The sequence below is a fragment of the Nelumbo lutea genome, chromosome 2, assembly GCF_056320005.1.
Source record: "Nelumbo lutea isolate HS-2025 chromosome 2, American lotus-T2T, whole genome shotgun sequence".
In the NCBI taxonomy this organism is placed as follows: domain Eukaryota; kingdom Viridiplantae; phylum Streptophyta; class Magnoliopsida; order Proteales; family Nelumbonaceae; genus Nelumbo; species Nelumbo lutea.
In genome coordinates, this window is record NC_142685.1 from 113,297,864 (window position 1) to 113,312,830 (window position 14,967).

Consider the following 14,967-nt stretch of genomic DNA (forward strand, 5'->3'; position numbering starts at 1 on the left):
TGGAGACAATTCCTAGTTTGTCAACAACTCATAGTGAGCACACGTCATAGCTTTAGTGAAATATCTGCTATCTAGGACTATTAAGTTATGTAAGGGAGAGAATTAAACTACAAATGAAATGGTAGTCTACTTCAATGTGTTCAAATGCTCTTATTTAATACTGATTGTTGGCAATTTGGATAGCACTTGTGTTGTCTACATGGAGGGAAGGCAGTGAAGTGGTGCCAGTTTGTAAATCATATAGGAGACTGCAAAGCCAAATAATCCAACTATCTATTAGACTTACTAACACAAACAGATTTGGAAAATGGGGATAAGACACTCCATTTACTAGGATCTTGGTTCGAAAATGTTGAGCCAGTGGTGCTTGGGCGAGAAAGGAAGATGAAAAGTTCTTCATTCAGTTTAGAGGAAGTCAAAGGATCGGAGTGAAGATAAGGGTGTTTTGGGAATAGGTGGCATTTTTTAAGTTGATTTGGGTGGGTCTTTTTGAAGATTTTTGGGAAGTGGAGTTATTAGAGAGGAGATGAGGGATTGAGGGTTGGACCAAGGGGGTTAAGTCTTTTGGTTCGTGACTTGTGCAAGGTGAAGTTGAGGGGTCAGGAAAGAATGGTTTGAATATGGGAAGGGAGTTGGTAATTGCAGATTCGAGGGGGGAAAGGTGTTTGAGTGGGTCCCACTTTTCTAAGAAAAAGACAAGGATCATTGATTGTTGGGATAAATTGGGGAGTTATAAAAAGAAGGGCTTTTTAGGGTGTCCAAAAAAAGTTCCAAGACTCCAGGTATCTTGAATAAGGGAAGAAGAGCTGGTTTTTGTCTCGATCGAAGTCTTCAAGTGAAGATTGGATTTGGGTAATAACAAGGTATAAGTTTTGATAGAATTTGAAGCAGGGACTGAAGAACATCAACCTGGTGGAAGATGGCCATGCTGTGCATTGATTGGGGAAGTGTGCTTTAGGAGACTGCACAGGGGAAGATGATGTGGAGGGCCAGTGTGAAGGATCAAGTTTGGTTGCTTGGCCGGTTCCGATTGAAGTTGCTTAATGAGTTGATCAGTATTCAGTTGATCTTGTGGGTCATTTTCAGTTTTCCATTTTAGTTCTAGTCCGGATCCTCATGCTACAGTACCAGAAATTGGAGAAGCTTCTACTAGTAGTCAGGTGCTTGGTTTTCATGTTGAGGAGGACTGTTCAAGTCCTCAGTGTAGTTGTGAAAGTTTTTCAGTTAAGGAAGTGATGGTAGGAAAAATTGGAGATGGTTTGGGCAGAAAGAGAGATCTGCTTGTTATTGTTGTCTCTGGTGATGGATTGAAAGTTGTGAAGAGAAATAAAAGTACAAGTAGATCTCTTGTGCATGTCGCGAAGAACTTTTTGCATCTGAAAGTGGGGCTTGTTGGGACTGGACCCATAGCAAGTATAAAAGAGTGTATATGAGAGAAGGGTGCATTTGAAAACCACAAGTAAGAAGATCTATAGTGGTGCTTGTGCTGATAGCCTGAATGAGCCTTAGGCGATTTCGATTAAAGGGGTGTTGTATAAATTCGATTCCTTTGGGGAAAAGAAAGAAGGTGGGTGATTGCAATTCCTCGAGAATAGGTGACAAGCCAATTGTTACGGTGGAGGAGGATTCTGGTGGAAGTATGGGCGTTAAGAGTCTTGCAGATAGGGACAAGGCTTTGGGCTTATTTTTCTTAGTTGGAGAAGCTTTTTCTAGAAGAGCCTTCGAAGAATTCAAAAGAAGAAATATGGAGGAGAACTGAAAGAAGACCACTTCAAGTGAAGGAGGAGAGAGATGGGTTGAGATGAAGGAGATGACAAAGAAGAGGTGCTCGATGGGGAGGAATAATTTTGGTTAAGGTGGAGTTTCTTGGAGTTTTTCTCAGTTCTTTTTTTGTGATAGGAAGTTCGTCTTTTGTTCATGTTGTTTTGCTTGGGTTGGGGTTCTTGTTGGCGTTGAGCAAATTGTTTATATTGTTGGGTGTTTTCTCTTCTCATGGGTGATTCCTTATCAACTTCCTATTGTATTCTCTTTTTCTTTTAATGATTGTTTTTTTGCTTTTATTGTCAAAAAAACTTGGACAATGATATCAGTATGGGTATCCCATTTACATTTACATATTTTTTATGGTATAATATGCTAAAACACATAATTTTATATTTTTATTAATGCTATAAAGTATCTAGAAATGTCCATGAAGTCTATAGCGTATTGGGTTCCCATTGTGTTCAACACCAGTATGCTAGGCATGTTTGGGTATCATATCTCACTATAGACAAACAACATAGTATGTTACTCATCCTTAGTATCTTGGAAATAGTTTGTTGTTTATTACATTTCCAATAAACAAGCTGTTAGTGAAGGGGCATTTCGGTCTTTGTACCTGTTGAGATTGCTGAGTTGTTTTATTATGTTAGTTCGAGTGCCTCTTACTTAAATAAGGGACTGATGTCTTTTCCTATCACATTAATAATATAATAACAGGTCTGGCTGAAAGTAGGGTTTGATTTTTTCCTAATTTTGAACCAGACCTTTTCTCTCTTTCTTCCTCTTTCTTCGTTCTTGCTTGCTTGCTTTACTTGACTGCTAATAGACAAACAGACTTCTAGGGCAGGCCGAACTTCAACGTGGTATCAGAGCCAAATTAAACAAATCGGACTTGCCTAGAATTCTGTCTTCTGCGCATTCGACCCAGGTTTTTCTTTGATTTCTCAGCCATCGATTGGAGATCGGAAAAAGGGCTGAAAAGGAGTGATCACCCTCTTCCCTTGGAGGTGTCTATGCCTCCGGTTGTGTCGTGTGTGGTCGGTTGATGTGTTTTCTCAGCCCTCCCCTAATTAATGTAGGGCTGGTACGTGTGGTGCAGTGGGTGTTTTCTTTCTTCGTGTGGTTGTCCTTCAGGCGATGAGGTAAGGAGTTTCTTTTATGCATAATTTCTGTTATGAAGCACATAAGAGGTATGGTACAGATTGTACGGAAGGGTTTCAGGTTGTAGTGTGCTAGGGTTTATGCTGGTTTGTGTGTGATTCGAAGGGCAGTGGTGTTCACATAGTGGTGAAACTTCAGGTAGCTGTAGAGTAGGATCTGTGGTGTTGCAAGTGCAACTTTCAGCACTTATTATTGCTGAAATCAGTGTGCAGAATTCGGTGAAGTGTCCATGTGCAGTGTGCAGTGTGTAGTGTGCAGAATTTGGTGGTAAAAGAATTCAGCAATGAGAGATAACAGTGATAGTAAACCTAATGTGATGATATCTATGGACTACCTGAATGTCCAAATGACCTCCATTAAACTGAATGGGGAGAATTATGTCCCTTGGGCTAAGTCTGTAGAGGTTTTTCTGAAGGCAAAGTAGAAGGTGAAGCACATAAGAGAGGAGAAACCCTCCACTGCTTCTCATGAATACGAAGACTGGGAACAAGAAGATGCACAGATCATCACGTGGTTATGGAATAGTATGGAACCCATAATTAGTGTGAACTTCATGTTTCTTGACACGGCCAAAGAGGTGTGGGGTCATGCTAAGAAATTGTATTCTGGTCAGGACAATACAACCAGGGTATATTAACTGTATTAGGAATACTTTAATTTGCAACAAGGCAATCGGAGTCTTGAGGAGTACTATGCCAGTATGAGAAACATCCGTAATGAGTTGAATGTCTATCACCCTCTCACTCCTAATGTCAAGATTCAACAACAACAGAGGGAGCAGCTTGATGTGACTCGGTTTCTGGTGGGGCTGAAATCCGAGTATGAACCAGTACGAGCCCAGATACTAGGAGGATCAGCCCTTCCATCCTTAGAGGTGTTTGCTCGACTTCGGAGGACTTCCATTGGATCTATAGAAAGCCCTAATGTCTCAGATAGATCAACATTTGCAGTGTTGAGAGGTCGAGGTGTTAGAAGTGGGGCTCGAGGAGCCTAGTCTGGCCGTGGTGGCACTAGTGGCTCAGTATATGGCTGGAGTGGTAGTGGTGGATCTACACATACCTGTGGTGGTGGCCGTACTGGAGGCAGAGATTTAGGGGGAGCTTGTGGTAGAGGACGTGGCTCGGGTCCATGGAGATGTACTCATTGTGGTTTGGATGGACATACTATTAATTACTACTATGACTTGCATGGTCCACCCTCGACCTGGGCCAATCATTCCATGACTAGTGACACCAGTTCCAGTTTTAGACAGGAGAATCGTTCAGCTGATCAGATACCTCCTACCTCTTCAGATGGTCCAGGCAAGGAGATGGTGAGTGTTCCTTGTGATGAGTATGAAAGGTTTGTTCAATCCATGTCGCAGCAGAACACAACTACTTTTGCACACTCATGTATGGCTTGTTTGGCATCCACATCCAACCCCTGGATTATTGACTCTGGAGCCTCCGATCACATGACTGGAACTCCAGGTGTGTTTTCTTCTCTCACTCATTGCTCAACATCACAATCTGTTACACTTGCTAATGGCTCCACATCATCTATTTGTGGTGTTGGTAATGTTGACCTGGACCCTGTATCCTTATCCTCAGTTTTGTATGTACTTAAGCTTCCATTTAATCTTATGTCTGTTAGTAAGCTGACCAAGTCACTTAGTTGCTCCATTACATTTTACCCCTCTATGTGTGTTTTTCAGGATCTCAAGACGGGGATGAAGATTGGTGGAGGGCATGAAGCCAGTGGACTATATTATCTTGATGGTGGTGGAAAAATGTCAACAACCCTTCAGTCATCTATCTCTCCTCTCCAGTGGCATTGTAGATTTGGTCATCCTTCGCTGCAAGTGTTAAAGTCTTTGGTCCCTTCGTTGAGTCAACTTTCTGTTCTAGATTGTGAGTCGTGTCAATTTGGGAAACACCATCGTGTTCCCTTTACTCTAGGGTTGATAATCATGCATTGAGTCCTTTTTCTTTTATTCACTCAGATGTTTGGAGTCCTTATAAAGTGATGTCATATAATGGGTATAGATATTTTGTTATTTTTGTTGATGATTTTTCAAAGATGACGTGGCTCTATTTAATGAAGGAAAGAAGTGAATTATTTACCATCTTCCAGAAATTTTATGCTGAGATTCACAATCAGTTTGGCTTTCACATTAAAATTTTCCGTTCTGATAATGGCCGTGAATATTTGTCTTCATCTTTTCAAGAATACTTGGACCAACATGGCATTATACACCAAACTTCATGTACTTACACCCCACAACAAAATGGGGTGGCTGAAAGAACCGACATCTTTTAGAAACGGCATGCTCACTCATGCACCACATGAATGTTCCCAAACCCTTTTGGAGTGATGCAATGCTCACCTCTTATTTCTTAATTAATCGGATGCCCATGTCTATCCTTGATGGTCGTTCTCCATTTAATGTCTTGTTTCCCACCATGTCTCTGTTTCTGCTTTCTCCTCGGGTATTTGGGTGTGTCTGCTTCGTCCATAATTTGGGTCTCGGGAATGACAAGTTAGATGCGTGATCTCTTAAGTGCATATTCCTTGGCTATTCCTGGACTCAAAAATGGTACAAGTGTTACCATCCCAGTTCTCGTCATTCCTTGGTATGTGTTGATGTTACCTTCTTTGAGTCTACTCCGTTCTTCGTGGGGTTCGGTGATGCTTCTTCCTCCACATCACCTTCTCTTCTTCCCCTTCCTGTGGCTGATCCTCTTCCTCTTGTTCCAGCCGTGTCTACGTCCCTGCCTCCGGTGCCATCGTCCGTTGACTGTCCACCTATCCATCACGTGTATACACATCGCCCACGTGTACCGGCTGCGACTCCTCTGACTTCACCGTCGACAGATCCAGCTCTAGACCCGCCACTACTACCACTAGCCTCCGACTTTGATCTTCCTATTGCCTTACGGAAAGGTAAACGCACTTGTGCTCTTCATCCTATTTCCTATCATGTTTCCCTTACTCACCTTTCCGCCTCCTATCGCCAGTTCATCTCTTTGTTATCCTCGATGGTTGTCCCTAAGAATGTCCAGGAAGCCCTTACTTCTCCAGAGTGGTGCCGTGCTATGGAAGATGAGCTCTCTGCTCTCCATCATAATCACACTTGGGACCTCACCGCTCTTCCTTCTGGGAAACATGTTGTCGGTTGTAAGTGGGTTTATACCGTTAAGTACTTGCCTGATGGTCGTGTTGAGCATTTGTAGGCGCGATTGGTAGCAAAAGGGTACTCCCAAACCTATGGTATTGACTACACAGAGACTTTCTCCTCGGTTGCTAAGATAGGGTCAGTTCGCGTTATCATCTCTCTTGCAGCTATGTATGATTGGCCCCTATATCAGCTGGATATCAAAAATGCATTTTTGCATGGTGATTTTCTCGAGGAGATCTAAATGGAGCAACCACCAGGGTTCGTTGCTCAGGGGGAGGATGGTAAGGTATGCAGGCTTAAGAAGGCTATATATGGACTTAAGTAGTCGCCTCGAGCATGGTTTGGTAGGTTCAGTGAGGTGGTCAAGAAGTTTGGTATGAAACAGTGCCAAGTTGATCATTTTGTCTTCAGTCATGACTCTCTGGTAGGAAAAATACTACTGGTGGTGTATGTAGATGATATAGTTGTTACTAGGAATGATAAAATGGGCATTGACAGGTTGAAGGCCTTTCTACAGGAACACTTTCAGACAAAGGACCTTGGCAAATTGAAGTACTTCTTGGGCATAGAGGTAGCAAGATCTAAGCACGGTATTAATCTATGTCAGAGGAAATATGTGCTTGATTTGCTGGAAGAAACATGTTTGTTAGGTACGAAACCAACTGAGACACCTATGGAAACAAATATGAGGCTGAGCAGTGATATGGGTGAAGTATTTGAAGACCCTGGCAGATACCGATGACTTGTAGGCAAACTAAACTATCTAACCATTACTCGGCTAGATATTTCTTTTGCGGTTAGTGCGGTGAGTCAGTTCATGCAGAAACCTTTGGTCTCTTATTGGAATGCAGTGCTAAGGATTGCGAGATATTTGGAAGGAGCTCCTGGCCGTGGTTTTCTATACAAAAGTGGCAGAAAACTGGAAATAGAAGGATACACCGATGCTGACTGGGCCGGTTCTATGTCTGATAGACGGTCTACCACAGGCTATTGCATTTTTTTGGGGGGTAACCTGGTGACGTGGAAAAGTAAGAAGCAAACAGTTGTGGCAAGAAGCAATGCAGAAGCGGAATATAGGGCTATGGCACATACTGCTTGTGAATTAGTGTGGCTAAGGAACCTTCTATAGGAGATAGGGTATGACATCAGTACTCCAATGATGCTCTATTGTGACAATCAGACTGCAGTTCATATCTTTTCTAATCCGGTGTTTCATGAAAGAACTAAGCACATTGAGGTTGACTTTCATTTTGTGATAGAGAAGGTGTTGAATGGAGTAATAGGGACTGCATATGTTAATACAGGAAACCAGTGGGCAGACTTGTTTACAAAAGGTTTGAGTCGGGGGAGAGTGGACTACATATGTAACAAGCTGGGATTATATGATATATACTCACCAGCTTGAGGGGGAGTGTTAGTGAAGGGGTATTTCGGTCTTTGTACCTGTTGAGATTGCTGAGTTGTTTTTTTATGTTAGTTCGAGTGCCTCTTAAATAAGGGCACTGATGTCTTTTCCTATCACATTAATAATATAATAACAGGTCTGGCCGAAAGTAGGGTTTGATTTTTTCCTAATTTCGAACCAGACCTTTTCTCTCTTTCTTCCTCTTTCTTCCTTCTTCTTGCTTGCTTGCTTTACTTGACTGCTAACAGACAAACAGACTTCTAGGGCAGGCCGAACTTCAACACAAGCAAGAAAGGCACACCATCATATAGTTGAGAGTCTAGTATATGAGCAACCTACCCAATGAGCATCTACACAGGCATGTAACTTGGCTAGAGGAGCAAATCTAACTTGGCTGAATGACAGAAGGTACAAGAATTACACAAAAAGTGGTCAACTTGGTTACAGGAGTAAAAGTCTCCTTATTGTCAACACCATATTATTGTTTATAGCCTTAGATTACTAGGTAAGCTTGTTCCAATCAATGCTTCAACATGATTTCAATTTTACAAAGAAAACCACTTTCTTCCAATAATAGATGTCCTAGATGGTGGCAAAACATGTTCCCATGTATCATTTTGATGTAAAGATTGTGGGCCTTCATGGGCTTTTTAACATGAAATGCTAACAACTTTCTGTTAAGTGGGAGTCTGAACAGAATCAAGAGAAGTAAACGAAGAATTGTACTAGGGTGGAAATCGATTGGCCTTGGTATTCCTGAACGCAGAACTATTATATCTAATCAAATGTCTTTACGTGGAATAGTGAAGGTGAGAAATATCATCTTTTGTGAAGCCAATTATCAAATGTTGGAAGAGTGTATAGTTGTTGTTATCATATCATATACAGTTAATTCCAAGGTAAGAGTGGCTTATTAGTTGAGCACAGTCTATCAGTTTGGAGGGTTAGCCAGTAAATGGGTGGAGTTTTCTCAGTCATCCATTCACTCGGTGGTAAGGCCATCTGTATCAAGCTATATTTTTATGGATGTTTCAGTTGTAACTTCATCCTTTAGGCAAAGGAGCAGCCTCCAGAGATGGTAAAAGCACCATTTTTCATGCATATTTTACCTCTTTTACATGGTTTCAAGTGATACCACTCTCCTGGATATGGAAGTTTAGCACTTGGCAGTATTAATTGGCAAATAGTCATTTCGGTTTATAGCATCATTGCGAGACCCATTAAAATTTTCCTCTGCAAATAAAGGAGATTTTGCCTTGGAGTGTCACTTGAAGGTTTGAGGTGCCTGATGGACTATCTCGTTTAACATAGTTGGGCCTTTTTATTTTTATTGTTTGGCTCAACAATAAAAATAATTGGTCTCTTTCTCTTTTTTTCTTTATTTTCCCTGTCTTTTTGATAAAACATTATTAAAAATGATAAAAAAGCACATGTGACTATTAAAGATCACATATTGTTGTTTTAGATGTAGGGGCCTGTTCTCTTGAACATATTATTCTTGTATGATACCATCAATTAGAATTTTTTTTTATGATTCCTTTATTACATTTGGTGTGCAGGAACGAAACACATGAAGTCATCAAATATTTGGAGTTCTGTGTCCATCGTTTGCATAATGAGGATCCTGGTGTGCACAACTTGTTGCTCTCATTGTATGCAAAGCAGGTTGAGTTGCTAAGATGAGAATTATACTTGAATCTTCTTCTATGACTCATTTGTTTTCTCTTTTTGTGCCTTTGCATTGTTCAAATTCCTAATGTCTAATCTTTTCATGTTTCTAATTTCATCCTGTTCCTTGCATTATTACATCACCAGTTAGAATTTTGTATCTCTACGTATTTATTCGGTTTCTGTCATATGTTATAGATGGCCAATCAGGTACATCTTCTGCTACTTCAATTGGTGCCTATAGTCTCTGGTGATGCATGTGACAATTTTAAGTTAAGAGTGGAGCACTGCCAAGTTGCCCAAGTATAAAATTCATTGTAAGGAAATCAAGTTGGAAACGAAGTTACCTATGGAAACCTGAGTGCCAGAACTAATATAAAATAATATTTTCCTATTGGATAACTGATTAATAGAAGCATGAATTAAATTATAGACCTTGTAAATGAGCTAATATTCATAAGAGTGAACTTCCAAATTGTGAAGAGTTGGCTTCCTCCCTAGGCTGCAGAAGATGTTTTTCACATTTGTTTCGATTGTGTTACTCGAAGATCATTTGGGATTACTTCATTCGTCTGTTCAAAATGGATTTATGGACTCCAATTTCACCGAAAGAATTTTTTACTCTTTGGCCTACTTGGAACAGAAGCAGAAAAACAAGGTACTTTGGAGTTTGTTCCACCACAAGTGTCACAATCATCTTCCCTCAATCACTGGGAAAAGAATATTGGTTTGGATCATGATTCTTCCAGAATTTATGGATGGTAACAAGGTCTCTTTGTATGTTTCTCATCACCCCTTAGTTGTACTCTTTTTTCCTCATTAATGAATTTTCCTTTTTTATTTATTACCAAAAAAATGCTCTAGTACCAAGAAAATAAGGAGGCAGAAGAAGAGAGGAGAGATAAGAAAGTTTTGGCTTAGAGTGGCACTGCAATATCTATTCTCAAGTGAGAGGACATTTTTATATTAAAGCTTGTCAAGAGACTAAATTCTTCTTGTTAAGCTTGTTTTGGTTGGTCCTCAATCCAGTCAATTCTACCTATGGCGCTAATTTCTGGAAATGAATTATGAAGACCTATGCTGATCTTGTCTCCCTCTCAGAGTTCAAAGCTGGGGATGGTTCTAGGATCTGTTTCTGGGAGTATGATTGGAATGGTGCTGGGAAGTTTCGTTTCCTTGGTCCTAGATTTTATGGAGTTTCCACTAAAGTTAGAATGGCAATATATGATTTGTTTTCATCTATCCATTTGGAATCCCATCTTTGGTATTCCTTAGACCTCTTCTTCAAGAGGTAAATGTATGAATCTCTGACTCTATTACAAAGATTGTCCCTTGTAATGCCAAAAAGTAGAGATGATCTTAAGGACTCTGGAGAAGCATGTTCCTCCTAGGATTTAAGCATTTGTGTTGTCAGTCTTCTTAGATAGGATGCTCACTTTGGATAACCAGAGTCATAGGGGCCTTCACTTCTCAAATAGATGCAGCATCTGTATAAGTATGGAAGATTCTATGGATTGTATGTTTGTCATATGCCCTGTGGGGTCATCTCATCTTTACCATCCTTGTCTTTGGGGTCTAGAGGTAATTTTATTTTTGCATGATGGTTTCTGCAGCCATTTTCTTGGTGCATCTGGAATGAAAGAAACCATAGGATTTTTGAAGGCAAGGAGAATATTTTTGCCTATTTGTGTACTGTATTACAGGAGAGAAGAAGAAAGGAAGAGAGAAGAGAGATTTGAGAGTCAAAAGATCATGCTGGCGGCACCGGCTTTTAGTATTTATACTAGAGCGACATAACACAAAAAATAAAAGATGGAAAATACAATAGTACCCCTGCGGTGAAGGAAGGTGGAATCCATCATATGGATGGACAAACCTTGCTGGATGGTTGGGCGAAATTTCAAGAATTTTCTTTCAACCTTTCGGGAATCGTATTCCCAGTTTTAGAAAAACTGCAATTTTTCTAGGATTGATCTTGCACTGTAACCGAATCATATTTGAAACCAAAAGGAGGGAGATGTATACTTGATACGGATTCCACAAATGTAGCTCCCAAAGTGGTAGTTCATTCCCAAATCAAATTCCAAAACCAACTTCCACTGAAGTGAAGTTGGTTCAGCAACACAGTTTTCAACAAAATTACAATCCAACACCTTGGATCGAACTGGAGAGGTGAGCACGATTTTTTTCTGTATTTTTCTTGCAAAATTTAGAGAAAGAACTGATCAAGATCAGTCCCAAAATTGGAGATCGAACTAGGGTTTCTGAGTGGAAATAAGGGAAGAGAGAAAGCTGAAATTGTAGAGTGATTTGAAGCAGTTCACCCTCTTCTTCTTTTAATCCTTTTAGAACCCCTCTCCTAATTGAATTAAGAGCTTTTATCCAAATCTTTATTTGGATCTGGACTCCATCAAGAGATAGGTCTTATCCTCTTAAGAGAATGGGTGCTCCAAACCCATATTCACCCATGTCACATGACAGCTTAAGTGGTCATGTGGCATCTTGATTAATCATATCAATCATGGGCTTTAGGACCATTAACTAAGTGGCTCACGACCCAAGAGTGCTGCTGGCATATTTAGGTTAAATTTGTATGGTGTGGGACCCCACAATGATCTCACATAAGTCCACATGGGTTCGGCCCAACCTTTGTGAATAGGCCTGGCCGAATTCACTGCCAAATGCAGTGAACCCCTGAGCTTATCACGATGGGCTCAAAATGGGCCCAACATTTATAATTAAATGATCATTGAATCCAGTCATCCTATGAAAATCCAACGATAATGGACTTACATAAGATATATAGCCCATTAGGTAATCAGCCCTATGGTCTCTTACACTTAACCTCTCAGTCCACAATGATCAAACACTGCCCGACAGGGAAGGACCTCTCCCCTGACTGCAAGGTGTAGTGTCACACTCTCTACTCAGATGGGTCTCGAGAATTAAAACCTTTTGCCAAAATTTTTCTTAAAACATAATATATATCATATAAATATACTTTGCAAAACCAAATCTCAAACACAGTTGAAATCCAATGCCGGTAGTTTAGGTTTTCATTAGAGAGAGTGCGGTCTTAATCATTCACTTTGTCTAACAAAGGGGTTGACCCTATCACTATGATCACCTACTTAAGTGAATTCTTAGACTGTCCCAACATACCTAAGTTTTGACCCCCAAAGGATCTCACTAGTTGGCATATCAGGACAACCCGATCCGACACCAAGTACAGTACCATAATCAAGTCTAGGGGTTATTTGTAACTTTCTAGTTTTGCCCATCAATCTCCAAGGTCTAGGGCATAACTGGAAAATGGTTCGGGTTCAGTGTTTCAATCAAACACACACTATATGTGCTTCAGGTCTAACCTTAGTTGCTGAGACAAGCTGCTCCACTTTCTTTGGCAGTACATCATTGTCAGACTTGGCAAAATAAACTCCCCAAGTCTATCCAACGGCTGAGAACATTCTAAATTAACATGAGTCTCATAAGTGTCTAGTTTAAGGGGTAAATTCACAAAAACATACTAATGACAATATGAAACAATTATGCACTTTTATTCATTTACAATTATACACTGTCTAACATGCGGTATTGTATATAAAGAATAACCGACTTTTAACACTCCCTCTCATGTTGGGACATAGATGTCAATCAAGCTCAACTTGTCGCATAAATCATGATGCCACGAGTGGTGTAACCCTTTTGTGAAGATGTTTGCAAGTTGGTCTTCAGAACTAACATAAGGGGTACACACTTCCCTTGTGACGCCCTTTTCTCTAATAAAATGTTTGTCGGCTTCGATGTGTTTAATTCTATCATGTAGCACTGGATTAGCAGCAATGTTTATGGTTGCTTTGTTATCACAGAATAGTCATAGGTCCATCAACTAGAAAACCCAACTCACTCAACAAATTTTTTAGGCACATAATTTCAGCAACTCCATGAGACATTGCCCTATATTCAGCTTCCACACTAGACCTATCTACTACATTCAGCTTTTTGCTTCTCCAAGTAACAAGGTTCCTTCCCTCAAAGCTACAGTAGCCGTTGGTCGATTTCCTATCTTTTAGTGATCCTATCCAATCTGCATCGGTATACATTTCAACTTTCAAATGCCTGTGCTTTTGAAACAATAAGCTTGCACCTAGAAACTTCTTAAGATATCTGAGAACTCTTTCAACTGCTTCAAGGTGGGTAGTCTTAGGGGCATGCATGAATTGGCTAAGAACACCCACTACATAAGCAATGTTTGGTCGAGTCAAAGAAAGATATAACAATCTTCTTACAAGTCTCTGAAATTGTTTCACATTCTTGATGGGTTCACCTTAATAGTCTCCTAATTTGTGATTAGGATCAATAGGAGAGTTAACTGGCTTCACTCCCAATTTTCCTGTATCCTGGAGTAGATTTAGGACATACTTTCTCCGGAAACCAGGGGGTTGTACCATGTACACTTCCTCTTCAAGGTCACCATTTAGAAAGGAATTCTTGATGTCTAGTCGATGAAGGTCTCTAATGGATCTAAGGATAAAAGGACTCTAATGGAGTTCATCTTAACAACGGGTGCAAAAGGTTTTGCATAATCCACTCCATACACTTGTGTAAACCCCTTTGCCACTAAACGAGCTTTATACCGCTCCATTGTGCCATCAACCCTATGTTTTAATGTGAAAACCCATTTACATCCAATTGGTTCCTTCCCCTCAGGAAGATCTACTAATTCCCATGTGCCATTTTTATATAATGCATTAATTTCTTCCATTCATTGAATCTATCCATTAGGTACCAAAAAAGCTTCTGCCACATTCTTAGGAATAGAAACACTTTCAATGGAAGAAAGGAAGTCCCAAAAGGAAAGTGAAATATTCTCGTTGGAAACAAAGTGGGAAATGGGGTATTTAGTGGGTGCAAGACCTAACACCCTTCTGGTGAGCAATAGGAAAGTCAAGGTCATTAGCAATAGAAGTATAAATAGAAATAGGGTCAGGAACATCAATGGGAACCAAGGTACTTGGGTAGGATACACCCCCGGAGAGTTTGATGTCATTGGTGGTACAACTTCTAGGTGCTCCACAGCTCTTGAACATGGTTGACCTTTGTGACGATGAAAGAAAACATGAAAAGGAAGAGGATTAGGAAGAGGAGGGAGCTGAACCAGTTTCTCCACATTCCTACATAGGAGAAACAAGGAAGAAAGGCTCCCTCTCAAAGAAAGAGACATCCATGGAAACATAATGCCTCCGAGAGAAGGGATCAAAGTACTGGTATCCCTTCAGAGTGATAGAGTACCCCAAGAAGATGCAAGGAATAGCACGAGGATCCAATTTTCTACGGGTGAGTGAAAGATTTTGAACAAAACAACGGAAACCAAACACATGAGGAATAGAAAGAAGAGAAGCCTTAGGAAAAAGTAGCAGATGTGGGGCTTTGTACCCTAACCAGCGATAGGGCATACAATTAATGAGATATGTAGCACAAAGGACAACCTAAAGCGAAAAACGTTTTGGGACATTCATATGAATTAGTAACCCCTGCGCCACTTCAAGAAGGTCGGTTCTTTCTTTCAGCGACACCATTTTGTTGTGGTGTTCGGGTACATGAGCTACGGTGAAGTGATACACACGAAGCAAAGAAGATCATTATGAAATTATTCTTTGGCATTATTGGATTGAACAACTTGGATTTCATTTTGAAATTGGGTGAAGATCATTTGGTGAAAATCTTGGATTATTTTTGGTACTTGATCCCTGGTTCGCATGGGATACAACCGTGTTTATTTGGAATAATCGTCAATAAAGGTAATAAAATA

The 14,967-nt window shown here is 40.3% G+C and overlaps 1 protein-coding gene across 10 annotated transcripts in view; it reads left to right on the forward strand.

Moving 5' to 3' along the window:
- Nucleotides 1-14,967, forward strand: part of LOC148872914 (zinc ion binding protein) — a 98,007-nt gene that overhangs the window by 63,766 nt on the left and 19,274 nt on the right. For all 10 annotated transcript variants that reach the window (XM_088970678.1, XM_088970679.1, XM_088970675.1 and 7 more), the window contains one exon: nucleotides 9,047-9,152. In XM_088970678.1, the coding sequence (XP_088826804.1) occupies nucleotides 9,047-9,152 (106 nt within the window). The remainder of the gene's footprint in view (nucleotides 1-9,046; nucleotides 9,153-14,967) is intronic.